Raw genomic sequence first — 22,743 nt, 5'->3', positions numbered from 1 at the left:
GCTGTTGCGCAGTGTTATTGTGCTGCTGTCAAGCGTGCGATGGATGAACCAGGTCGGCTGCAGCGAGACTGGCCCGCGAGAGGGCGTTATGTCTGGTGTAGGTATCTGCGCATGCGGCTCTTATCGCATGACGGTTCAAATGCATGCTGCTGGCTGAGCGTTGCCGAAGCGATAAAGCGTCTAAGGCCACGAAAAAGAAAAGACGATAGCAGCATTTTGATTCTGCTTGAAAGAAGGAAAAGGCGAAGCGCGTGGAGCGATGGAACGCGATGACAGCTGCTACAATTTCGCCTTTGCATACAAATGACCTTTTAGTAGTTTACGAATAGAACAATGACGCTACAACTTCAAACCTTAGGGCTCGAATAACAGTGTATAAATCACACGGGGACTAACTAATGGTAAAAAAAAACCTGGGCTATATTATAGGAAGATTACCGATGCCTTCTTCAGACGATGACTTCGCGCTGGCCCCGTCTTCTCTCCTTCTTACACTTACTCTCTACCAGACGTTCTTTTTTGATCTCGCACCCCACACGTGCGCATCCATTCGTGGTCGCACTATCTAGTGGCCGCATCTGGCTTCCTACTTGTGCACCGTGACCGGTGCGTCAGTCCCTGAGAGAGTGCGCCCGCAGGCTGTTCCAGTTTGCCGGATGTGCCTCATACGTTATGTACCTTGTTTGAACTAATCCCAGGTAACTGCAATATACCCAGTGCTCCTCAGGTGCCCGTATCCCTGCGTGTTCTTCGCAGAAACGCTATTTGGCTGTAACCAACGTTTAGCAGCAGATATGGCTTACTCTAATGAAAAAAGACGGATATTGTTTTGGCTGTAGGTGCGTCAAGTGGACACAGAAGGCGCGCAGTTGAGCTATTTCAACGCGGGCATCCAGGTTCGCGTCCGAGCTCAATGACGCTTGTGCGTGCATGTGAAACGCTGAGACATACTAGGAGAGTGGGAAGAAACGACATAAATCTTCAATCCTGCGTGAGGGCGCGGAGGCAGATATTCTGTAAAAGTCTTCTTCAGGCCCACATGAAATGTTTTGTAATGTGGGTGCTAAAGATGGAGGGTCAGTCTTCAGTGTGGAGAGTACTTTAGAGGAGGCAACTTCATCCGTACTACGTGCAGCTCCACCAGATGCCCCACGATTTCCAAAACCAAAAGGACTTTGCAAACTGAAATAAAAGACATAAGACGGAAGAGAACCCAAGCTTTGTCAACAAAATACTGTGGACTGATGAAGCTACCTTCTCAGGTAATGCCCGAGTTATCAGCCATAACGCTCACAATTGGAGTGACGAAATCCATAACTGGGTTTTGAAGACACATCACCAATATCAGTGGTGGGTTAATGTGTGGCGGGGAATTTAAGGTGGTACTGTCATTGGCCCCGTGTTTTTTGATAATATGCTGACAGGCGTACGATACGTTAACGACATCGTTGATGGGGCGCTGGAGAATTTTTTTTGCGAAGTTCCATTGGCTAGGATCAAAGATATTTAGTATCAGACATGATGGTGCTCCCACGCGTGCTAGCAGCAAAGGTTGCGAATGCCTGCCTGAAGTATTGCCACAGCAGTGAATTGGGCGGCGTGGGCTCAACGCTTGGCCGGCATGGTCACCAGATTTAACTCCCCTAAATTTTTTTTGCTCTGGGGTACGTCAAGAATCAAGTATTTCGGACACCAACCACAACATCAGGGAATCTAAAAGAGAAAATAAGGCACGTCTGCAAATCCATTCCTAATACCATGGTCAAGAGCGCCTCGCAAAATGTGCCTAACTGTGCATTGCTGCCGATGGTGATCCCTTCGAGCACACATTACAATCAATTGGCGCTTTTTCGATTGAAGTTCACAGGAAAATAATTCCGGCCCCCTAACACCGCCTCCCCAGCCAACCACATTACACTCCACTGGGAGGTTGCCAGCTCTTGCCCACTTCTAGCATAGAAAAAGAAAGATATGGTCTTGCTCTCCTTCGTCTCCTTAGACACTTCATCCGGCCTAGAATACGCGGCCGCTCCGCTGGCAGAGGTAAGTGGCGCCAGCCATCAGGAGGGTGGGAAAGCAAATCCGCTTCTCTTGTAGGACCTCCTAGATCGGCGAACACGGCCGCGCGCCAATCCAGGAAGCTGTGCCCGTTCGCCCTCCTCTTAACGCCCCCCCCCCCCCCCCCAGCTTGCCCATACTCGCAACACCCTCACCTTGGACTGTCTCTGCCTTCTCCCGGTGGCCTGCCGCCAGCCTAGCCCGCTGCATGACATTTCATGTGTCGCTATCTACTGTTATCGGGAAGCGTGCGCTGGTGCGCGTTGATCGGCGTGGGCAGTTTCCTCAGTTTCGTGGTGCTCGATAGCTGTGTACTTGTGCTACGTGATGTTTCACCCGTTTCACGACTCGTACCACTCGTGCATCGTGATATGGTGCACGAATACCTCAAAAACAAGCCCTGCAAGGTTGTTCCAGATGCCTAAAGACAACAGGTGAGTGCGGAGACCTAAGGACATGGACACAGCCCTGTCCATGTCTGTGCTCCATGAACTTCCGGACGTTGTTGCACCTTGATTGTGCTACACTTCCCTCTTACCGGTAGAGAAAGCTGACACAATTGTTGTTCCTCCTCATTGTTACGTAGACTGTGACTTATGTTCTTCTATGCCAACTCTCATTCAGCAACTTCAGTAGTTTGCCTGGCTTTCCATTCCGTCCTCCATGCTTTTTCTGTGTGTCACGTTCCAAACACACTAACAGATGAAAAAAATTACTGTTCGTGTTTGTGTATTACCTCAGTAATCGTCGATGGGAAAGCCGCGCGAACAAGCTTCATATGTAGGCATGATACGCTTTTTTTTTCTTGCGGAAAACATGAGCATTGCAAGTGTCCTAAATGCTGATTTTGGCAGTTCGTGTTTATTATACAAATGAGTGCACAGTAGGCATAATATAGTGCACTGAGTGACGTAATTTTACTGCTAAGCATAGCATTCGGGGTGAAAGAAAAGTCGTGTCGTTGGCTTATTTTACCTGGTATTCGATTGACGAATAGGCCTTTCTGCGAATGTTTTCTATGTGCTGCTGTAAAACCCGAGTACCTTCTGTTCGCCCTTGCCACCGTTACTCAAGTTGTGGCCAAGTGCAAAGTAATGTGATCATGTGTATTTCAGTTTTTATACAATGTTATTTTTGTTCTGCCATACCTTTTTCATTTGTTCTGTAGTAATGAACATGCCATGCATTTTATGTACTTTTGTGCAGGTTTTTAAGCTCTTGTTTTTTTTTGGTGTAGTTGACAATCAAACAATCTTAGCATTTTATTCTATTTTTAGGTATATTGCGCGTCATTGCTTTTGCGATGACCGGTGAGTTTTCCCTTTTTTTAGTTGTCATGACCATGTCATACACGTCGCGCAGTTTTGTGCAATATCTTAATGAATATATCAGAAACTCGTCTAAATTTTGGTCCAGAGGGCGTTATATAAAAATCTTCCTTTTTTTATATGTGTGTATAATGAAACTGCCTTCGTGTTTTCTAGCTTTTTTTCACTGTCTGTGAAATTTTGTGTTTCGTACTCATGTATGTGTCATGCACCTTTCACTTTTGTTCATTTTTTGAGCGTGTATCATACCACTCTATCAGAAAAATCTTTTTTTTTTCGGAAACGAACTCAATAAAGCAAGACAAATACCTGTTGTGTTGTAAGTGCAATTTTTTGTCCCGGCATATGCTGGTATAAGTATGGGCAAGTCTGCGTGCGTGCTAACGCATAGCCCACGGCGAACCGCGCGCCCGCTCGCAAGCAATGCCAATGTGCGGCATAGAGCGCGCATCGGCGTTGTTTGCGGGCTGGCTCGTGGTGCGCCGTAGCGTGCGCGCGCAATAAGAAAAAAAAAACCAATAATGCGCCGCGTACAGGCAGAAAAAAACGAAAGCAGCAATACCTAAAAATTTGATAATTAAAACATAACTAATCCGTTACTCATGGAGGAAATAAAAATTAGCCTTAGTAACTCGAAGCCAGTGCCAACATTATGCATTCGGTTCAACTGGCGTCCGGAGTGCCTTTCATTGCTAAATCATAGCCTCAAATTTTGTGGGGCACCCTGCACACCAGTAAAAAGGAAAAAAAAATTACCGACAATTACGTTACTTCCTAATGCGAAATTTGAGCGCAGCAAATAAGCTGTTTCACCTTTTCGATAGATTGAGGCGAAGAAATCCAGCAACACATGTATGCGCTATCACAGAATTTTTTTTTTCACACGTATTCCTTTAACAAAGACTCCACTAACAGTTCTTGACAGTCATGAAGGAAGCTTTGTGATCGGAGAAATAGACTGATATACGTTCGACTTGGTACACCAATGCTTGATTCTCAAAGACGAGATCTATACAAGTGCCTTGCGAGGTTGTCACAGCCGTGGGACGCGTTACGAGCGAGAGGAACGGGATGTTCTCCCGCATAAGTGTTAGGAAATTGCTGTTTGTCTTTATGTCAACATTAAAGTCCCCCACTACTAACATCGGTGTGGATCGATGGACGGTTAATGCGAGTTGCAGGAAGTGCACGACGTCTTTCGTGAGTGCGGTAGCGGACTCACGAAAGCGGTATCAGTCGGTCGCTGCTAGCGCTGGGGGGATGAAAGGGGGGCGGAGCTGGTTACGAGGCCGACGACAACGCCGACGCGAAACCCAGGAACGGACGCCAAAGAGCCATTTGTGTAGCCAGCCCTCCTCCACAGTCTCTCCTCCTCCCTTCTATCATCCTCCCTCGCCCGGAGAGCTGACAGCGCGCATGCGCGGCGGCGGAGCAGATTCGTCGGCGAGCTGGTTACGAGGCCGACGACAACGCCGACGCGAAACCCAGGAACGGACGCCAAAGAGCTGCGCTCTAAAAACTGAAATATACAATGTCGTGCCCAACACTGTACCTGTTCTATTATTATGCAAACCTACGGGTAGTTGAAAAACTGTCTGATTGCTGCCTTACATGTTTATTGTTTTGACGTCAATTTCTTTTTAAATATACCTTATAGTATTGCATTGATTTCTTACATGTTTATTTCCCTTTACATTGCTGCTTTCTACTGTGCACTTTTCCCCTTCAATAGTCAGGCTAAAGGGATGCATTAGGCCACAAATAAACGTATTCATGATTCTTTTATTTCAATGCGCGAAAGGCTGTTGGAATCCCATTAGACTGGGTGATCTTTAGTTGGGCCTTCAAAAATAGGCTGCACTAGGCACTCTGTAAACAAGTGGCCCCTAAAGTTGCTTTGTAGTACTATTTAATGAACGATCTTACATGGCAAGCAGACCAAAGGATTTTAATAAAGGCAGTACTGCTACATTAGTTGCCCGTTAGCCTAAACATGCCGGAAGCTCTTCTGGCGAAATCGAAAATGGAAATCGTAGGGACGTATCCATACTTATTGAAGGATGGTGTGCAGATTTTTCTAAAAAAAACTGGCCGCCCTGTTTACGCAAGGCCTCATGACCTCGTGGGTACCGGAATCTTGGAAGAACGCTAAAGTAATCTTAATCTATAAGAAAGGGGATGCCATAGACTTGAAAAATAATAGACCGATCAGCTTACTGTCTGTTGCCTACAAAGTATTTACTAGGGTAATCGCAAATAGTATCAGGAACACCTTAGACTTCTTTCAACCAGAGAACCAGGCAGGATTCCGTAAAGGGTACTCAACAGTAGATCATATTCACACTATCAATCAGGTGATAGCGAAATGTGTGGAATATAACCAACCCTTATATGTAGCTTTCAGTGATTACGAGAAAGCATTTGATTCAGTTGATTCCTCAGCAGTCATGGACACATTACAGAATCAGGGTGTAGACGAGCCATATGAAAAAATAAGGAACGCTATTATTAGCGGCTATACAGCCACCGTAGTCCTCCATAAAAGAAGCAACAAAATCCCAATAGTTAGTTGGTGCGGAAACAGCATATGAAGCACCATGGCTCATACTGCGCACCTTTCCACTTCGCAGGCGATCTTTGCGCTCTCGCTGCTGCTGTGTCCATGTACTAGTCCATGCATTGGCTGTGTGACCCTTTGAAACCACTGCTACTATCAAGCAAGTCCACAATATACCAGCAGACCGGCAACTATCTCCACATCGACCCACTACAACTTCTGCGCCCAGCCTTCTGCGCACCAGCGTCGTCACCTGTGACGTCACATCGCAGTGGCAACTTAAGCGGCTGTCCGAGTGTCTTTCCGTTTAGTTGCCACGGAAGCAGGATTTGGAGCACCATGGCTCATACAGCGCACCTTTCTACTTCGCAGGTCTGTAAAAACTTACCGCTTTATCCTAAGAAAAGTGACGACCCATTTTTGCTATTGCTTCCGTGCCAACAAGTGCTCTGTGAAATTGTCGGAGATTGTTTCTCTATGGCGTTGCTGTTGATGCGCTCAGGTAACGTGGAAACTAATCCGGGTCCTACTACGCGTACTGAGGACTTACTTGAGCTGCAGAATTTTCCCTCAAATCCTTCTGAGCAGACGGAAATTCTTTTCCGGTTGTTAAAAGATCTTCAGGCTCGTTCTGTACGTTCAATCTGGCTTGAGGCTCGTTCAATGTGCTAAAGGTGAGGCCGAGTTGATTAACGACGTCAATGCTATTAAGGTCGGTGAAAAGAACATCGAGACAACAATGGAATGTATCCAGAAAAGATTCGACAACTTTGAAGAAAAAAGAAATATTTTAGACCATCTCTATGATGACTGGCATTCAGGCGTCGGCTCACGACTGAACAACTCGGCTTGACTCTTTACTACTGCGCGTTGACGAACTTGCGGACAGATCGCGAAGCAATAACCTCATATTTCATGGCATTCGTGACTATCGCGAATCGTAGGAACAGTCCGAATCACGCATAAGAGAAGCACTAACCGACGTAATCGACAGCCTGCCTGACACGGCAATCGAACGTGCTCATCGCATCAATCGCTACACGCCTAGTAAGTGTCGCTCAATTGTAGTTAATTCACCAGCAGGAAAATAAAGTAAAAGTACTTTGCGTGCGCGCACAGCCGAAAAAAAGGCTATTTCTATCTCCGAAGATTTTTCGCCTGCCACCCGTCATGACGGTAAAAACCCTTATTAAGTATCCTAAAATCGAGCTCCAACCATGCCCTTTCCAGTTAAGGTACACCAAACTAATGATGAATAAAAAAACAGTTCGTCTATGATCCGGCAACAGACACCGTCAACGAGCATGCGCCATATGAACCGCGAGATAACGGCTGGCATGCAAATTCCCAGCACATTCCCAGTTAGGAAAACGTGAGGGGATGCGGACGAGAATCATGCATCGCATCTGTGTTCTTTACTAATATTCGAAGAATCATGAATAAGCGCACTTCCTTACCATCTGCCTTGGAGACTTGCTATGCCGACCTCTCTGTGCTTACCGAAACGTGGCTACATTCACAGAATCAATATAACGAAATTCTGCAAACTGCACACCATTTTCACTGTATCGTTGTGACCGTTCAATGTGATAGGGAAGCGGCTTGCTCTTAGCCATTTCTAAAAATTTCCCATCTCAGTGTATTCATGTCAATACTGACGTCGAAACGGGTTGGGCCATCATTGAAATAAATCACCAGAAGATAATCATTGGTGTTTGTTAATGCCACCCCCCCCCACTTATTCGCATAATTTCGTAAATGAGATGCATGATATCATTAAGATAGTTACATCTCGTCATCCTACATTACCTTTATTTTTGCTTGGCGATTTTAATCTGCCGGACATAATATGGAATACTGAACCTCCAACTTTACACCATTTTTCTTCATGAGCCAATAAGTTCTTAGACATGTGCTCTGTCTTTTCACTTTCACAACTTGTTACTCAACCCACACAAACTACCGAATCCGTTGAGCACACACTTGACCTTGTATTAGCATCGCGGCCTGACCTTGCTTCCGACATTACCTATTTACCAGGCTTGAGCGACCATTCGGTACCTTCGTTTGACATAAATAATTTTCGACCAAAAACCGGTAAAAAATTCAAATCTTTTCCAGACTACGTGAAAGGAAACTTTGAAGCCGTCAACCCCAAATTATATGCTTTTCTAGACGCGTTTCCGAACAACGTCGACAGCCGTAGCGTTCAGACCAACTGGAATATGTTTGCTGCAAAAATTGCTGAGCTAACAAACAAATACATCCCACTGCAAACCCTTGCATGTAATCTAAACGCCCCATGGTATAACATCCGTTTCAAGCGCATGCCTAATAAAAAGAAACATCTGCAAAAATTAGCCAAACGTTCACCTAGGGAAAACCACTGGACCAAATAGAATTTGGCAGCAGATGAGTATGTAGCTTCATTTAAACAAGCCAAGCATCACTTTCTTGGCAATGCCTTGCCATCAATGCTTAAAACCAACACCAAGAAATTCTGGCGCGTCATTAACCCCAAGGCGGATGGCATGATATTCTTAATCGACAGCTCTAGAAATGGTATTCTAACTAATGAATGTGCGTCCGCACCTAATGATGTTTTCATGCACAACTTTTCATCAACTACAAATATAACTCTTCTATCCACGCACGACTATGATTACCAAGCAATGTTTCCCATAATCGTTGATCCAGCAGGCATCGCACCAATTGTCTCATCTTTAAAACTCTCTTCGGCTCCAGAACACAATTTAATAAACGCGAAATTTTTGAAAAGCGCTAGCTGTTACTCTTCAATTTTTTCAGCAATGATATTCCAACAGTCGCTAGATAAGGGTTCTTTGCCTGCTGAATGGAACATCGGGAAGGTGATCCCACTCCATGAGCCGGGTGACAAGCATTCTCCATATAGCTACCGCCCTATCTCACTCACTTCTATTCACTGTAAGATGTTGGAACGTACAGTTGCCTATAGTCTTGCTAGATTTTTTAAAAGTAATTAATACTTTTCGCCATCGCAATATTGCTTCCTCAAGACATATTCATGTGCAACACAACTAGTTTTATTTACGCATAAGCTAAACGTCATTCTTGACCGCTCTTCAACTGCCGACTGTATATTTTTAGACTTCGCGAAAGCGTTTGACAAAGTGTGCCATAAACTGCTAATGTTTAAGCTGCATCGAATTAACATTGATCCCAGACTGCTTGCAAGGCTTGAGTGCTTTCTTTCTAACCGTTCACAGTTTGTCTTTGCTAATGACTCAAACTCCCAACAAAGCAGAATAAAGTGCGGCGTACCTCCAGGGTCGGTAATTGGTTCCCTTCTTTTCTTAATTTAAATAAATGATCTAACCTCTTGTGTTTCCTCTAGCATTTATTTATTCGCCAATGATTGCGTAATGTTCAGGGAAATGATATGCGACACTGATATATCTTTTCAATCCGACTTTAATGCTATTTATACTTGGCGGCATTCATGGTCAATGGAATTAAATATAAAAAATGTATATTGATGCGCGTGTCCAGAACTTCTGACCAGCTTTCTTCTTACTGCATTAATAATGTCCCCTTACACCTTGTTTCATCCTACAAATATATTGGAATCCTTGTTACTAGGAACCTGTCGTAGTCCATGCACGCATCTTACGTAATTAAAACCGCTAACCGCATGCTGGGATACATAAAAGGCAATTTCACTAAGGCACGGTCCTCCCTAAAATTAATGCTATACAAGTCACTAGTCCGCTCAAAGCTTGAGTACGTCGGATCACTTCAGGATTCCGTTCAAAAAAACCTAATCCACTCATTATAAATGCTACAAAATAAATCTCCGTGTTTCGGTTTTGTAATTATAACCGAAGTGACAGCACTTCTGTATCGAAATTAAACCTTGATTTGCCATCTTTAGCCTCTCGCCGTAAAGGCCTTAGACTTTCACTATTTCATAAGATATTTCATCATCCTTCCGTTCGCGATGAACTTATCTCCCCTCCTCAATCACAATAACATCACAATAGATCACAATGACAAAATTGGACTTTCATTATACCAAACCCATGTCATGTCTCATGCATTCCTTCCACGTACATCTTCTGATTGGAATCGTCTACCCACCGCAACCGCTACTATTGTTGACCGTCAGCACTTCATGACACTATTAGATAACATTGTATAAAGAGGAGCATTTCATTCGTGTTGTTGTACGACCAATTGTATCACGGTATTTGTATTAACGGAATACTGTTATACTGCACGGCATGCACCGTATTTCATTTTATTAACCAGCACTCCAAGAACACTTAGATAACATTGTATACCGAGAGCAATCTATTCCTGTACAAATAAATATTTTGCTGCACTTTACTTTTTTTCTGTATTTGATCTAACCACTCCCCTCTTTAATGCCCCTGGCCCTGAAGGTACACGAAATAAATAAATAAAAAACAAAGGCGTCAGGCCGGGAGATACGATCTCTGCAATGCTATTCACAGCGTGTTTACAGGAGGTATTCAGAGACCTGGGTTAGGAAGAATTGGGGATAAAAGGTAATGGAGAATATTTAAAAAACTTGTGATTCGCTGATGATATTCCCTTGCTTAGTAACTCAGGGGACCAATTGCAATACATGCTCACTGACTTGGAGACGCAAAGCAGAAGGGTGGGTGTAAAAATTAATCTGCAGAAAACTAAAGTAATCTTTAACAGTCTCGGAAGAGAACAGCAGTTTACGATAGGCAGTGAGGCACTGGAAGCGGCAAGAGAATACATCTACTTAGGGCAGGTAGTGACCACGGATCCGGATCATGTGACTGAAATAATCTGAACAATCAGAATAAGCTGGAGTGCGTTTGGCAGGCATTCTCAGATCACGAACAGCAGGTTGCCATTATCCCCGAAGAGAAAATTGTATAACAGCTGTGTCTTACCAGTACTCATGTAGGGGGAAGAAACCTGGAGGCTTACGAAAAAGGTTCTGCTTAAATTGAGGACGACGCAACGAGCTATGGAATGAAGAATGGTGGGTGTAACGTTAAGGGATAAGAAAAGAGCAGCTTGGTTGAGGGAACAAACGCAAGGTAATGATATCTTAGTTGAAATCAAGAAAAAGAAATGGGCGTGGGCAGGACATGTAATGAGGAGGGAAGATAACCGATGGTCATTAATGGTTTCAGACTGTATTCCAAGGGAAGGGAAGCGTAGCAGGGGGCGGCAGAAAGTTAGGTGGGCGGATGAGATTAAGAAGTACGCAGGGACAGCATAGCCACAATTAGTACATGACCGGGGTAGTTGGAGTAGTATGGGAGAGACCTTTACCCTGCAGTGGGCGTAAACAGATTGATGATGATGATGACGATGATGATGATGATCCAGACCCGAGGGATAGCCGTAGCCTTCCGTTGTAACCTCGCTGCACTCTCGCAAAACTTACTGTTCGTGCTAAATAAAAGTACTTAAGGCATGTGTACATACGCTCCAAGGAAGAGATTGGCTGCGTTTGCTAACAGTGTAATAATTCGTTCGAATGTAATGAAATCTTAAACATCACGGCGTTCGTTTCTATGACTGCTCCTGGCATTGGAAGAAATTCAAAGCTGAATATTACGCATCATGTCCTTGTAATTATGACTGAGCTGAGGAATATCTATCCACCGTGAAATGCAGAATGCAATGGGAAATCTAAAGGACGCTGAGCCTGTAATCTCACTTCAAAATGATTGACTAAGTGAGTAGGTTCTCAAGTAAAATGAACATTTCAGTGAGTTCGCTATTTCAACAAGAGAACAGTTCCGCACAGTTATTCAAGCGAAGCGAGATGAAGGTATACGTGCGTAATACTTATTTGAACTAGTCCCAAGCGCCATACTTATTTAAAGAAACTAACACCGAGTTCTCTTGTGTCATCTGTCAGAGAATCCCGTAATACGGTTATACGTACCAGAAGGCAGAATATTGGACTTTGTCGATTGTTGGTGCTCCAGGGGAGAACTTTCGATAGGTACAATGCCAAAAATGTCATAACAACGTCGCAGAGAAGCATCCCTCCCCAAAGTTCCCCGATTGTGACGTTGTCTTTGCCAAGCACTCTCCTGGTCACGAGTGACCATGATGCGCCTCCTGCAATGTCCAAGGTTTATTTATTTTATTTATTCATTTATTTCAGAATACTGCCGGCTTCCATTTCGAAGCCCAGGCAGGAGTGGTACAAACATCACGTGATTTCAAACTTTTTCCTCAAGGGGATAAAAAAAAACACAAAACAACAAAAAACAGCCTAATAGGCAAAGTAAACATATGCAAATACACAAAAGAAATACGCTGATGCCGTCACGTTGCTGCCAATAGGAAAGGCATAATAAAATAGTCATCAGAATATGTAACAAGCAAAAGTACAATGAATGCATGACATTACAAGCACGTCTGTACTGCAGATAAGAAGGAATCTGGAGTTGCTGAGTTGACCACGCTTTGAGGAAGAGCGTTCCATTCGCGAATTGTCTTGGGTAGGAAGGAGAAAAGATATGCGTTTGTTCTAGCACGCGGCAATAATATTGTTTGACAGTGCTTACCTCTGGTCAGTCGCGATTTGTTAAATTGCATGTAGTTGTCAAATCTCATTTTAGTGTGGTTAACTATGTTATACGTTGCTTGTAGACGGTGCATTTTGCGACGAGTTTCTAGTGTCTGGTGCCCAGATCGCAACCTTAAAGAGGTGACTGAAAGGCGCCAATTGTAAGCATTGTAGATAAATCTAAAAGCTTTTTTATGCGAAGCATATTAACGTAAGCTTCGGGCCTTCGCGCGATGCCCGGCGGTGGCCACCATTGACCTTGAAGTGGGGTCACGTGACATGACGTCACGCGATGACGTCACACAGGCTGCAGATGGGGCTTCATATCGCGCCGTCGGTCGCCTCCCGGCGGTGGCCACCATTGACCCTGAAGCGAGATTCCATGATGTGACGTCACGTGATGACGTCACACCGGCTGCAGATGGGGCCTCATATCGCGCCGTCGGACGTCGCCCGGCGGAGGCCTCCACGCTTCGGTTCGCGCCGTCGCGCGCGAAGTGGCGGCGGCGCCACCATCGCTGCATCACGTGATATGTGACGTCATGCCAGGGATGAAGCGGCACGCGCCCGCCGTCGCGTCAGTCTCTGTGCCCGCAACCACGCCAGCGTCTTTGCGCCGGGCGTGTATGCGGTCAAGATGCCTCCAAACGCTAAGGATACGCGAAGGTTAAGCCCAGTGGATGCTTCGCATCCACTGGGCTTCACTTTGATAAGCCTCCAATTTTTTTGTACTCTTTCGACAATGTCTATACCAGCCTTTATGTGAGGGTCCCAGACTATATCGGCATACTCGAGTGTTGTCCTAATAATTGTCCTATATGCGGTTAATTTGGTAGCACTAGTGCGGTTTTTTTAAACGGTGCTTGAATAACCATAACATTTTCATTGCTGCCGCAGAAAAATACCTAACGTGAGCGTTATAGCTTATCTTGGAATCAATTGTAATTCCAAGATATCTGAATTCCTCTACCTGTTTATTGCCCATATTATTTATCGTGTAAGTGCAAATTAGCGGATTTTTTTTTACGTGTAATAACGATGTGCGCGCATTTCGAGATGTTTAGGGTCATATGCCACTGGATACACCAGTCGTGTATTGCTATTAGATAGTCAGTTAAGCTAGATTGGTCATTCACAGATTGAATGGTCGAATGAAGAAGGAAATTGAGTTGCTTTTTTCAAACTGTGCCTTCAGCATGGGTAATATTTTATGCTTTTATGCAACATTTTGTATATATAAGGCGGTTTTTCAAAGAGAAAATGAATATTGCTTTATTTAGGTCTCTGTAGGTTTGTAACCAAACAACTGTGAGCGCAAATAACCTGACGTTGTCGTAAGATAGTGTGCTCCCTGAGCTGCCGCGTTCAATATTACACACAGTAATATTTGAAGATGAATTTCTCCTGTTGGCTGCAAGGTAGAAGATGCTAGAAAATCAGGGTGCAATAAAAAGTAACCGCATAAAATTTCGCTATTGCAATTGCTTCTCTCAAGTTTCTAATAAAGGTGAAAATAATTTTTATTAGCGTTTTGATGATCACGGTATCAGTGACAGAATATGGAAGCGTTGTCTTGGAAATCCTCTGGAAATATGCCATGCTCGCTGCGCTCATATCTTTCTTTTTTGTGTGAAATGCGTGTATTGTACACAAAAGAACCTGTATTTTATGCCAAACATAAGCCTTTCTGGAACTACTGTGGTCACATATAATCTTCGAATGGAATGAATACTGAACAATTTTGAATAATTGTTTCTGAAACCGAATACGGATTCAACAGAAGGGAGTATATGATCCGCATAAAACACTTTGAATAACTCCACATACTATATTAAACACAATTAAAATGAAGGTCTAGCTCGGGAGCCCCAATCTAAATTTGCGAAAACAGGGAAATAGTTTTTCTCGGCAAGCTTGTGGGGAAAGTGTGCAGTGAATGAGATTATCATATTTTAACTACCCTCTATCGCCAATGTATGATACAGGGGATGGAGATATAGATGAGCACAGGGAAATAAATAAGGAATAATATTAAAATGCAGTACTAACTGTACAAACATCAAGGCAAATCGTAACGAAAGTACAACTGCGATAAAACCAGTGCTCTCTGCTTAGCATAGGTTAGAAAAGCATCGATTCACCATCTGTAAATGTCTGTGCAGAATAAAATATAGGCAATACAAACCTTCGTAGTCTCTGGCGATGCAGATAATCTTCATTACAGTGTATAAAGCAATGTGGGGCAAAACACACGTGGCGAGCTTCGACTTCCTTGATTCTAGGAAATATATGTGCAACGGCAATGGCAGCGTCGATCTTGTGATGACAAAGGGAGCAAAACCTAGTAGCACAACGGGCGCGACTAGTGGAAGCGATCCTGCAAACAATATTGCAAGCAGTTAGTGCCTTAATATTAGCACGGAGCCAGTGGCCCCACACGGAATATGCGTGGGTCTCTCCTTGAATCACAATGCCTCCAAAACGAACTAGAGTTATGGCGAAAAGCAACGTGGCCACCTTCACTAGCAAGAGTATAGATACCACGACATCATGAAAAAGCTAAAGTGTCTTCTGGTGCCGTGTCATAAGATGGAGTTTATTCAATATATTGCTTTGGGCATGGGCAATAGGCTGTAGCATTTCGGTTTCCCATGCTTGGTTAACACATGGTTTACAGATACTACAAATAGAGCTACTGGCAAGATGCATTATCTGCTGGAGCGCTTAGAGGGAGGTACAGGTGAGTCCCGTGGGAGCTTCCTAATCTTCTCCATTCCAGCAGCATCCAGCGCATCCGATCGACGAATTGATTCACAGCCAAGCGTAATGAGCACTATAGACAAACCATAAAAGCCGGGCTTGACTAAGTAATGTTTTGCGGCACAATTCGCGCGGTGCCACAGACGACATGGTACGGTGCGCAATGTGCGATTTCGTGGCCTGCATGCAGCGAAAAAAAAAAGGCAGATGATGTGTGTTATGGTGATAATGAAAACTTGGATGTCTCATAGTGGCATACGCACTTCGGCATTGTTTCGGTTAAACTTAGACGAACGCAATGCATCAACCGAACCCGGAAGAGTAAGCGAGCGATCGTCTGTCGCCCGACACGATATGTGGGCGAGGAGGAGACGCAGCGCGCTCCACCTGGCGGGACGTAGCCTCCTAGCGAGCGGCGCACGAACCGCACCTTATCGCGCCTTGTTCGGTGCAGACATCAAAACATGTATCAAGCGCGGGCGTGCAGCAGTTGCGAGCAAGCGAGTGAGGCTGCAGGTGCGCACCGGGAGAGGAGCAGCAAGTTCAAGAGGGAGTGAGGTCACGTCCGCTCTGCTAGGTAGATTTTCAGTCTGTGTCAGGCAAATCTTTTCCATTGATCATGCAGATAAATAATGCTACGGAACAGCCGCCACAGTGTGGCTGCACTGAGGAGAAGGAAGATGACGTGTGTGGCGGCTTTATATAGCGTCGCCATTTTGGCCTCCGTTAGCTTCCTTGTAAATAAATTGTAGATCGCATTCAGCTTCAGCTACACGTAACATTAATTTGGTGGGGGTGCGGGGTAATCAGGAGAATAGCGCGTCGGAGAAGTCCAGCGGCTACGGCAGTGGCGAGCGACATGTCCGATGCGTCAGCAGTTGAAACAGGTGGGCCTGCCGTCCACGGTTCGCCATACGGAGGGGTTGCGCTTTCCATAAAGGGAGTAAGAGCTGGGTGGGGAAAAGCGTGGAGAAAGAGGTCCTGAGCGTACGGAACGAATGGATTGCAGGCCGACGTTGGACAACCCTTGACGGACGACGGCCTGGATCAAGGAGATGGTCACCGGAGAATGATCAGGTAACGGGAATGAAGGGGCCGCCGGTTGTGCCGCTTCGACCTCACGACGAATGAGGCGGGTCAAGTTGTCACATCGCGACGGCTGGTGGAAGAGGTCGTCACAGGATGACGTAGCGGCTGTGTTGGGAAGTCGCATGATGTGCTGGGATACCCGGCGGCTTTTAGCATGCTCGAGACGGCGGCCCTCCTTGAGGATGGTATCGATGCTGGTGACGTTTGTTAACACCAGTAAATTGAAGGCGTCGTCAGCAATGCCTTTGAAGACGTGGTTAACCTTATCATCCTCACACATGGTGGGGTCAGCCTTGGCACAAAGGGCCCAGACGTCGAGAATGTACGACACGTAGGACTCGGTAGACGTCTGTACACGTGTGGCAAGGGCTTTCTTGGCATTGACTTGTCGACCAAACGGATTGCCAAAAAGGTCGCGGAGCTTGTCTTTGAAGAGATCCCAGCTCGAGATCTCCTCTTTGTGAGTCTGGAACCACGCCAGTGGAGCTCCGTCGAGGTAGAAAAGAACGTTGGCAAGCAGAATAGTCGGATCCAACGTGTGACTGGTGCTGACACGTTCGTATAAGCGGGGCCAGTCATCAACATCAGGACTGCCCGAGGTGGGGAAATGGCGACGTAGGTCCGGGCTGCAGGCGGAGACGCTTGCGTAGATGAAGTGCCGCCAGCAGGAGCCGAAGTTGCATTGTCACCGTTGCGACCACTGCGAAGCTGCATGACCGGTACGGGGAACGTCCACCTCCACAAAATTAATGTTACGTGTACCTGAAGCTTAATGCTATTTACAATTTGTTTACAAGGAAGCTAACGGAGGCCAAAATTGTGTCGATATATAAAGCCGGCACACACGTCGTCTTCCTTCTCCTCAGTGTGCCACCTGCTTGTGTGCAACGTCATTAGTGAGCTGATTAGTTCCTCTTTCTACTTCCGCTTTCCCAGTAATTTCGCCGAAGTCGTGCTCAAGTGGAGGGTCTCTAAAGTGTGCAATTCGGTGCTTCGGTGTGTGGTAATCAGTGATGTATAAATACTTGTAATTATTCCAGACAATCCCGTAACTTCCCTTGTAACTAAACCTATGCTCTGATGTCGCACCTGCAATGAAACCCATAAATGTTGTACTGTGCTTTCTTGGCAGTTTCCTTTCCGATTCATCTTGAGTTTTGTACCCAGGCGCCTCAGGAGGTGAACCGGAAGTGCTGCGCAATCAACGTGAGTCACTCGATCCTCGTGCCACTAAAGAAGGTGGACGTCACCTGGCACTGATCAGCAGCGTTGCTGTGAGCGTATATACAATGAACAAACTCTGAAGTAGATGGGCGCAGTGGTACTTGGGGTTATTACCCGCCGTGGTTGCTTAGTGGTTAAGGAGTTTGGCTGCTAAGGCCGAGATTCAGGGACCATGAAATCCCGGCCTTGGTGGCCACATTTCGATGGGGGCGAAATGCGAAAACACTCTGGTAGTTAGATTTAGTGGCATGTCAAAAGACCCTAGAGGTTCTAAAGAGGGTCCCCTCCGCCCCGCCCTGATGTGGCTGATGATCAGATAGGGGTTCTGGCCCCTCAGTAATGTCCCACAATGTTTTTCTTTTTCATTTTGGCTTATGAATAGTTTCAGAACACGTAAATATCTAATACGTATGCTCACCATTTTCTCCGTGTTAAGCTAGCAAGGTTTCTTTGCAGCTGTCAGCAGGAAAAGCGAGCACTACAGTTTTCACAGCTGAGCTGCAGGTGCCACGAACTTTCAGCAGGCCTAGTTAAAAAAATGCAGACATGAGCCTACTGCTTACGCTTCTTCTAATGCAGCAAAGTTTGGAAGAAACACCCGTAAACTTTCGAAATCTGACCAACGCGACGTTATCATTAGCGGAACAAAATCAGCGATATTTTTCCTAACATTTTGGCATGTTTCATGTTGTTTTTGGCATTTTCTGTCTGTCTGTCTGTCTGTCTGTCTGTCTGTCTGTCTGTCTGTCTGTCTGTCTGTCTGTCTGTCTGTCTGTCTGTCTGTCTGTCTGTCTGTCTGTCTGTCTGTCTGTCTGTCTGTCTGTCTGTCTGTCTGTCTGTCTGTCTGTCTGTCTGTCTGTCTGTCTGTCTGTCTGTCTGTCTGTCTGTCTGTCTGTCTGTCTGTCTGTCTGTCTGTCTGTCTGTCTGTCTGTCTGTCTGTCTGTCTGTCTGTCTGTCTGTCTGTCCGTCCGTCCGTCCGTCCAAACCTGTTACGCGAACTCAGTGAGGCAGCCTAATTGCTTGGGCAAGAAGGTGCTCCAGGTAGCGATGCTCTTCGTTCGATATTCATTCCAGCTGCGCCATATTAACGCGCTAGCATTAAGAACCCCACGTCTAAAAGAAATTCGTTGTCGGCGGCAAACGTCGCTTGGGAAAAAATCATTCCGAACCACAGGTACGCACGCCCTCCACGCGGGGCAGACGTGTTACTGAATTAATTTAATTCTTCAAAGTGAAATACGTCAGAATAATCGTAAAGTACGACCAAAACACAGCTACAAACATGATAGCGTCGGAGTCTAATTTCAGTATACTAGGAAACATAAATCTCTTATGCGAAAAATTAAACACAAAGCCGTTTTCGGTGTGGCGCGGCCCGTTCGGTTCCTTCAAACAACATCGCGCTCGCCTCGATGCATCTGTAAAAAAAAGCTCCCATTGCCGCGAAAAGCGACAAGAAGCCGGGGATCTTTGAAATCTATCGCGTGCCACTCTCAAAGGCGAAGCCTAAGCGTCCTCCAAATTTATTTTCTCACTGTGAAATCGCCGTGACGCCATTGTCTTCATGATGTCCATGACACGTTGGCTTATTGTCATCACTTCAGCAGCATCATGCCATTGTCATCGTGCTGTCTTCGTCATACCGCCATCACCACTCTGCCGAAGTCAATCCACGTTAGTCGATCTTAATTACACTGTAATCATTCAATAGCGATTCTGCTGCCCTTGCCACGCCGGCCGTCAACGCCAGACAGTCGCTACCACGCATGCGTTGTCAAACCGTCGTCATGTCGTCGTGGCGGTGCCATCGTGGTCACCCGACTTTCTTCGTGCCGTCGTCGTCACGGGAACGCCGTCAGACAGGTTCCATGACACAGTCACCGCTACGCACATCGCCATCATTCACTTGTCATAAACACGTTGTCCGCATGCCTTTTCCGCGCCATTCTCATCATAAAGTCTTCGTTAAGCATGCGTTGTCATACCGTCTCCGTGATGCCGTCGCGGCTCTTACGTTGACATTGTAACTTCCACTTCCAGCTCTCGACGTGCAATCATCATCAAATAGTCGTCTTTAGGAAGTTTTCGTCATGCCATCATTGGCACGCTGTTGTTTCATCATCGTCATTCCTTCAGTAGCGTCCTCCGATTGTGGTCAACCCGTTTCCATCATACCACCTTTGCGCCCCATGGACGTCATTTCTTGTTCGTCATTCTTTCGCAATCATGCTGGCGTCATTCACTAGTCCCTTGTGTTCGTTGGAGTACTATCACCGTCGTTGCATCATCGCCAGACAGAGGCCATAATGCATCCCTGGTCATACTGCTGCCGTCAGGTCACCTTGGCCATGCCATCGTCATCATGCCACCTTCATCAACTGGTTGTCGCCTCGCCATCGTGGTCATAAAGTCGTCGCCACGCTGTTCTCCTTACACCCAAGTAATAATTTAAATATCGACACACCATTGGCGTAATGTCTCTGTAGTTATACAACCTTTGTCGTACCATCTATTTCATTCTGTCTTCTTCATTACATTGTCTGTGCGTCGGGGTCATACAGCCGTCGTCATGCCGCCATGCTCATGGACGACGCTGGCATGCGAGTACCACAGAAAAGTGGGACGAAATTTGAGTATGTGGCATATGGATGAAGTAAAGAATATCACACAATTATCACCACGCTTCTTATCTGTACGTCACCCCAAGAGTATACGATCTGTCAGAGAGAGAGAGAGAAAAAACGTTATAGCTCAGTTGATCGGCGTAATGGCAGGTCGGGGTGGAGCCCTCAGTGCAGGGCCCTTGCGGCTCGCTGAGCTTGGTCCAGGAGGGCCAATTGGCTCCCCTGATCCTCGCTTGCGAGTAGTGCCTCCCACTGCCGTACGAATCTGTGACGCTTAGAAAAGGTGAATTGACGTTGGTTGGCCGCGCCGTATATTCCCACGTGATGTGGGCCAGCGTGGGTTTTGCTCCGCACCACGGGCAGGTGTCGGCATAATGTGTCGGGTGCTTCTTGTGTAAGAGGTTTAGGTGTGAGTACGAATTTGTTTGTATGCGATGCCAGTCTTGGGCTTGTCTTCTATTTAGTTTGCAGTGCGGAAGGCCGTAGCTCCATCTCTCCCTCCTCTGATTCTCTAATATGTCGCGCACTGCGGACAGTGGTTCCTCTATGGTTCTAGCCGCTGCTCGGTCGTTGCTTCCTCGAGCTATGCGGTCTGCCCTTTCGTTGCCGTCGATTCCGTTGTGCGCGGGGCACCATGTAATACCATGGTCCAGGTCCAGTCGTGAGCCGAGTATTCTTTGGGCGCTGCTCGGTAGCATTCCCCGCATGAAGAGTCGGCACGCTGCCTGCGAGTCTGTAAGCACATGAGCCGACTGACCATTGAAGTCGGCGTCTCGTATCGCCAGCGCTAGTGCCGCTGCCTCTGCTGTGCATACCGAGGTAGTCTTAACCGTAGCGATTATCGTGGTGACTCTGTGAGTTGCGGCGATCGCGTAGAAGTCCCTGCAAATGGTTGCACTCACGTCCGTATAGTAGACGGCCGGATTCTTGCCGAATCGCTTCTGCAGAGTCCTCGTCCTGGCCTGTCTGCGGCCTGCGTAGTACCTGGAACTCATGTTTCTTGGTATAGATGACACATGGACATGCCCCCTCAAATCTTGTGACAACAAGTCTGTTTCGTCTCCGCAGGACAGGGGTCGAGCGTTGTATCCCAGTCTTTGGAGAATAGAGCGGCCCTGGGGCGTAGAGCTCAGCCTTTCTCTTTGCGATATCAGAAATGCAGCGGCATGTTTTTCATATTTGTTGTTATTACCCAACCGTTCCAGGCGCTCCGTGCTGACAGTGTTCGGGAGTCCCAGAGCAGATTTGTATGCCGTTCTGATAAGGGTGTCCACCTTCTTCATTTCAGTTTGGTTAAGTTTTTGGAACGGCAGGCCGTAAGTAATGCGGCTAATCGCAAATGCTTGCACCAGCCTAATAGTTTCTTCTTCCGCGAGTCCGTTGCGGCTGCGTCCAACTCGTCATATCATACGTGCCACACTCTTACCGGTTGGTTTTGAGCTCCGAATTGTGGCATCGACGTTGCCATTCTCTTGGATAAGTAAGCCAAGCACTCTTATTTGGGCGACTTCACGAATGCCCTTGCCGTCGAGATGTAATTATATCCTTGCTGTGGCAGTTTTCGTATGACGCTTGCTGCGTACGCACATGAAGTCTGATTTTTCGTGTGCGCACGTCATACCCGCGTGCTTGGTAAAGTTTACTACCTTGTCTATGGCCTCCTGTAATAGGCCTTGGTTTTCTCCGTAGAAACCCCGGTGTGCCCAAAACGTTATGGCATCGGCGTAGATCGTACATCCGAGGTCCCGTGCTTGCTCGAGTTCTAGGGCCAGTCGCCTCATCCCGACATCGTCGCCTCATCCCGACTCATCCCGACATCCCGACAGTTCCTCGGTTGGGCATCGCAAAGACGTCAGAGTGCGTACTGCCCAACCAAATCGTTGCCTTCTTGTCGCAAAGGAAGGTAAGGACGTACCGAAACACCCTTCTTCCGCAACATATGTCTTCCAGACCTTGGAGGATTGCTTCGTGAGAGATCATGTCAAATGCTTTTTTGACACCGAGCGTCACAACTATCCTGGCTTCTTTGTTTCGTGGCGGGTCCAAAACTTCGTCGCGGAGCATAAGAAAGGCGTCCTGTGCCGAGACGTGTGGCCTGAAGCCGAGAATAGAGTGGGGAAAAAGTTCATTTCGCTCGATGTAGTTGCTCAGTCGTGCTTGGATCCCCTTCTCAAAAAGCTTCCCTGCACACGACGTGAGCGATATTGGTCGAAAATTTTGCAGATCTCTGGGTTTAGCCGGTTACGGTATGAGTATGAGAGTAGCATCTTTCCATTCTTCTGGTAGTGCCCTATCGTCGGACCATACATTATCATTGAAATAGGTCGCAAGCTGCCGCAGTGATTCCTGACTCAGGTTGCGCAGCATCGCATTTGTAATGTGGTCCGGATCAGGTGCGGTGTTCTTCCGGAAAGATTGTGCGGCTGCATAGAGCTCTGCCGTTGTTATGGGTGCGCCCAACTCCGCGTTGTCTGGTCCCTCGTAGTTGTATTGCACTGATGTTGTGTCCGGTACTCCTATGTAGACGCT

The 22,743-nt window shown here is 46.4% G+C and overlaps 1 protein-coding gene across 16 annotated transcripts in view; it reads right to left on the bottom strand.

Moving 5' to 3' along the window:
• LOC135907219 (phospholipid-transporting ATPase ABCA3-like) overlaps window positions 1-22,743 on the bottom strand; it is a 456,174-nt gene that overhangs the window by 187,325 nt on the left and 246,106 nt on the right. For all 16 annotated transcript variants that reach the window (XM_070525189.1, XM_070525199.1, XM_070525188.1 and 13 more), the window contains 2 exons: window positions 14,703-14,894; window positions 11,885-12,063 (listed from right to left, as the gene is read on the bottom strand). In XM_070525189.1, the coding sequence (XP_070381290.1) occupies window positions 11,885-12,063; window positions 14,703-14,894 (371 nt within the window). The remainder of the gene's footprint in view (window positions 1-11,884; window positions 12,064-14,702; window positions 14,895-22,743) is intronic.

Source organism: Dermacentor albipictus, chromosome 9 (genome assembly GCF_038994185.2).
Source record: "Dermacentor albipictus isolate Rhodes 1998 colony chromosome 9, USDA_Dalb.pri_finalv2, whole genome shotgun sequence".
NCBI classification, from domain to species: Eukaryota; Metazoa; Arthropoda; class Arachnida; order Ixodida; family Ixodidae; genus Dermacentor; species Dermacentor albipictus.
The sequence above is the reverse complement of the archived record's forward strand: the minus strand, read 5'-3'. Positions and strand labels throughout refer to the sequence as shown.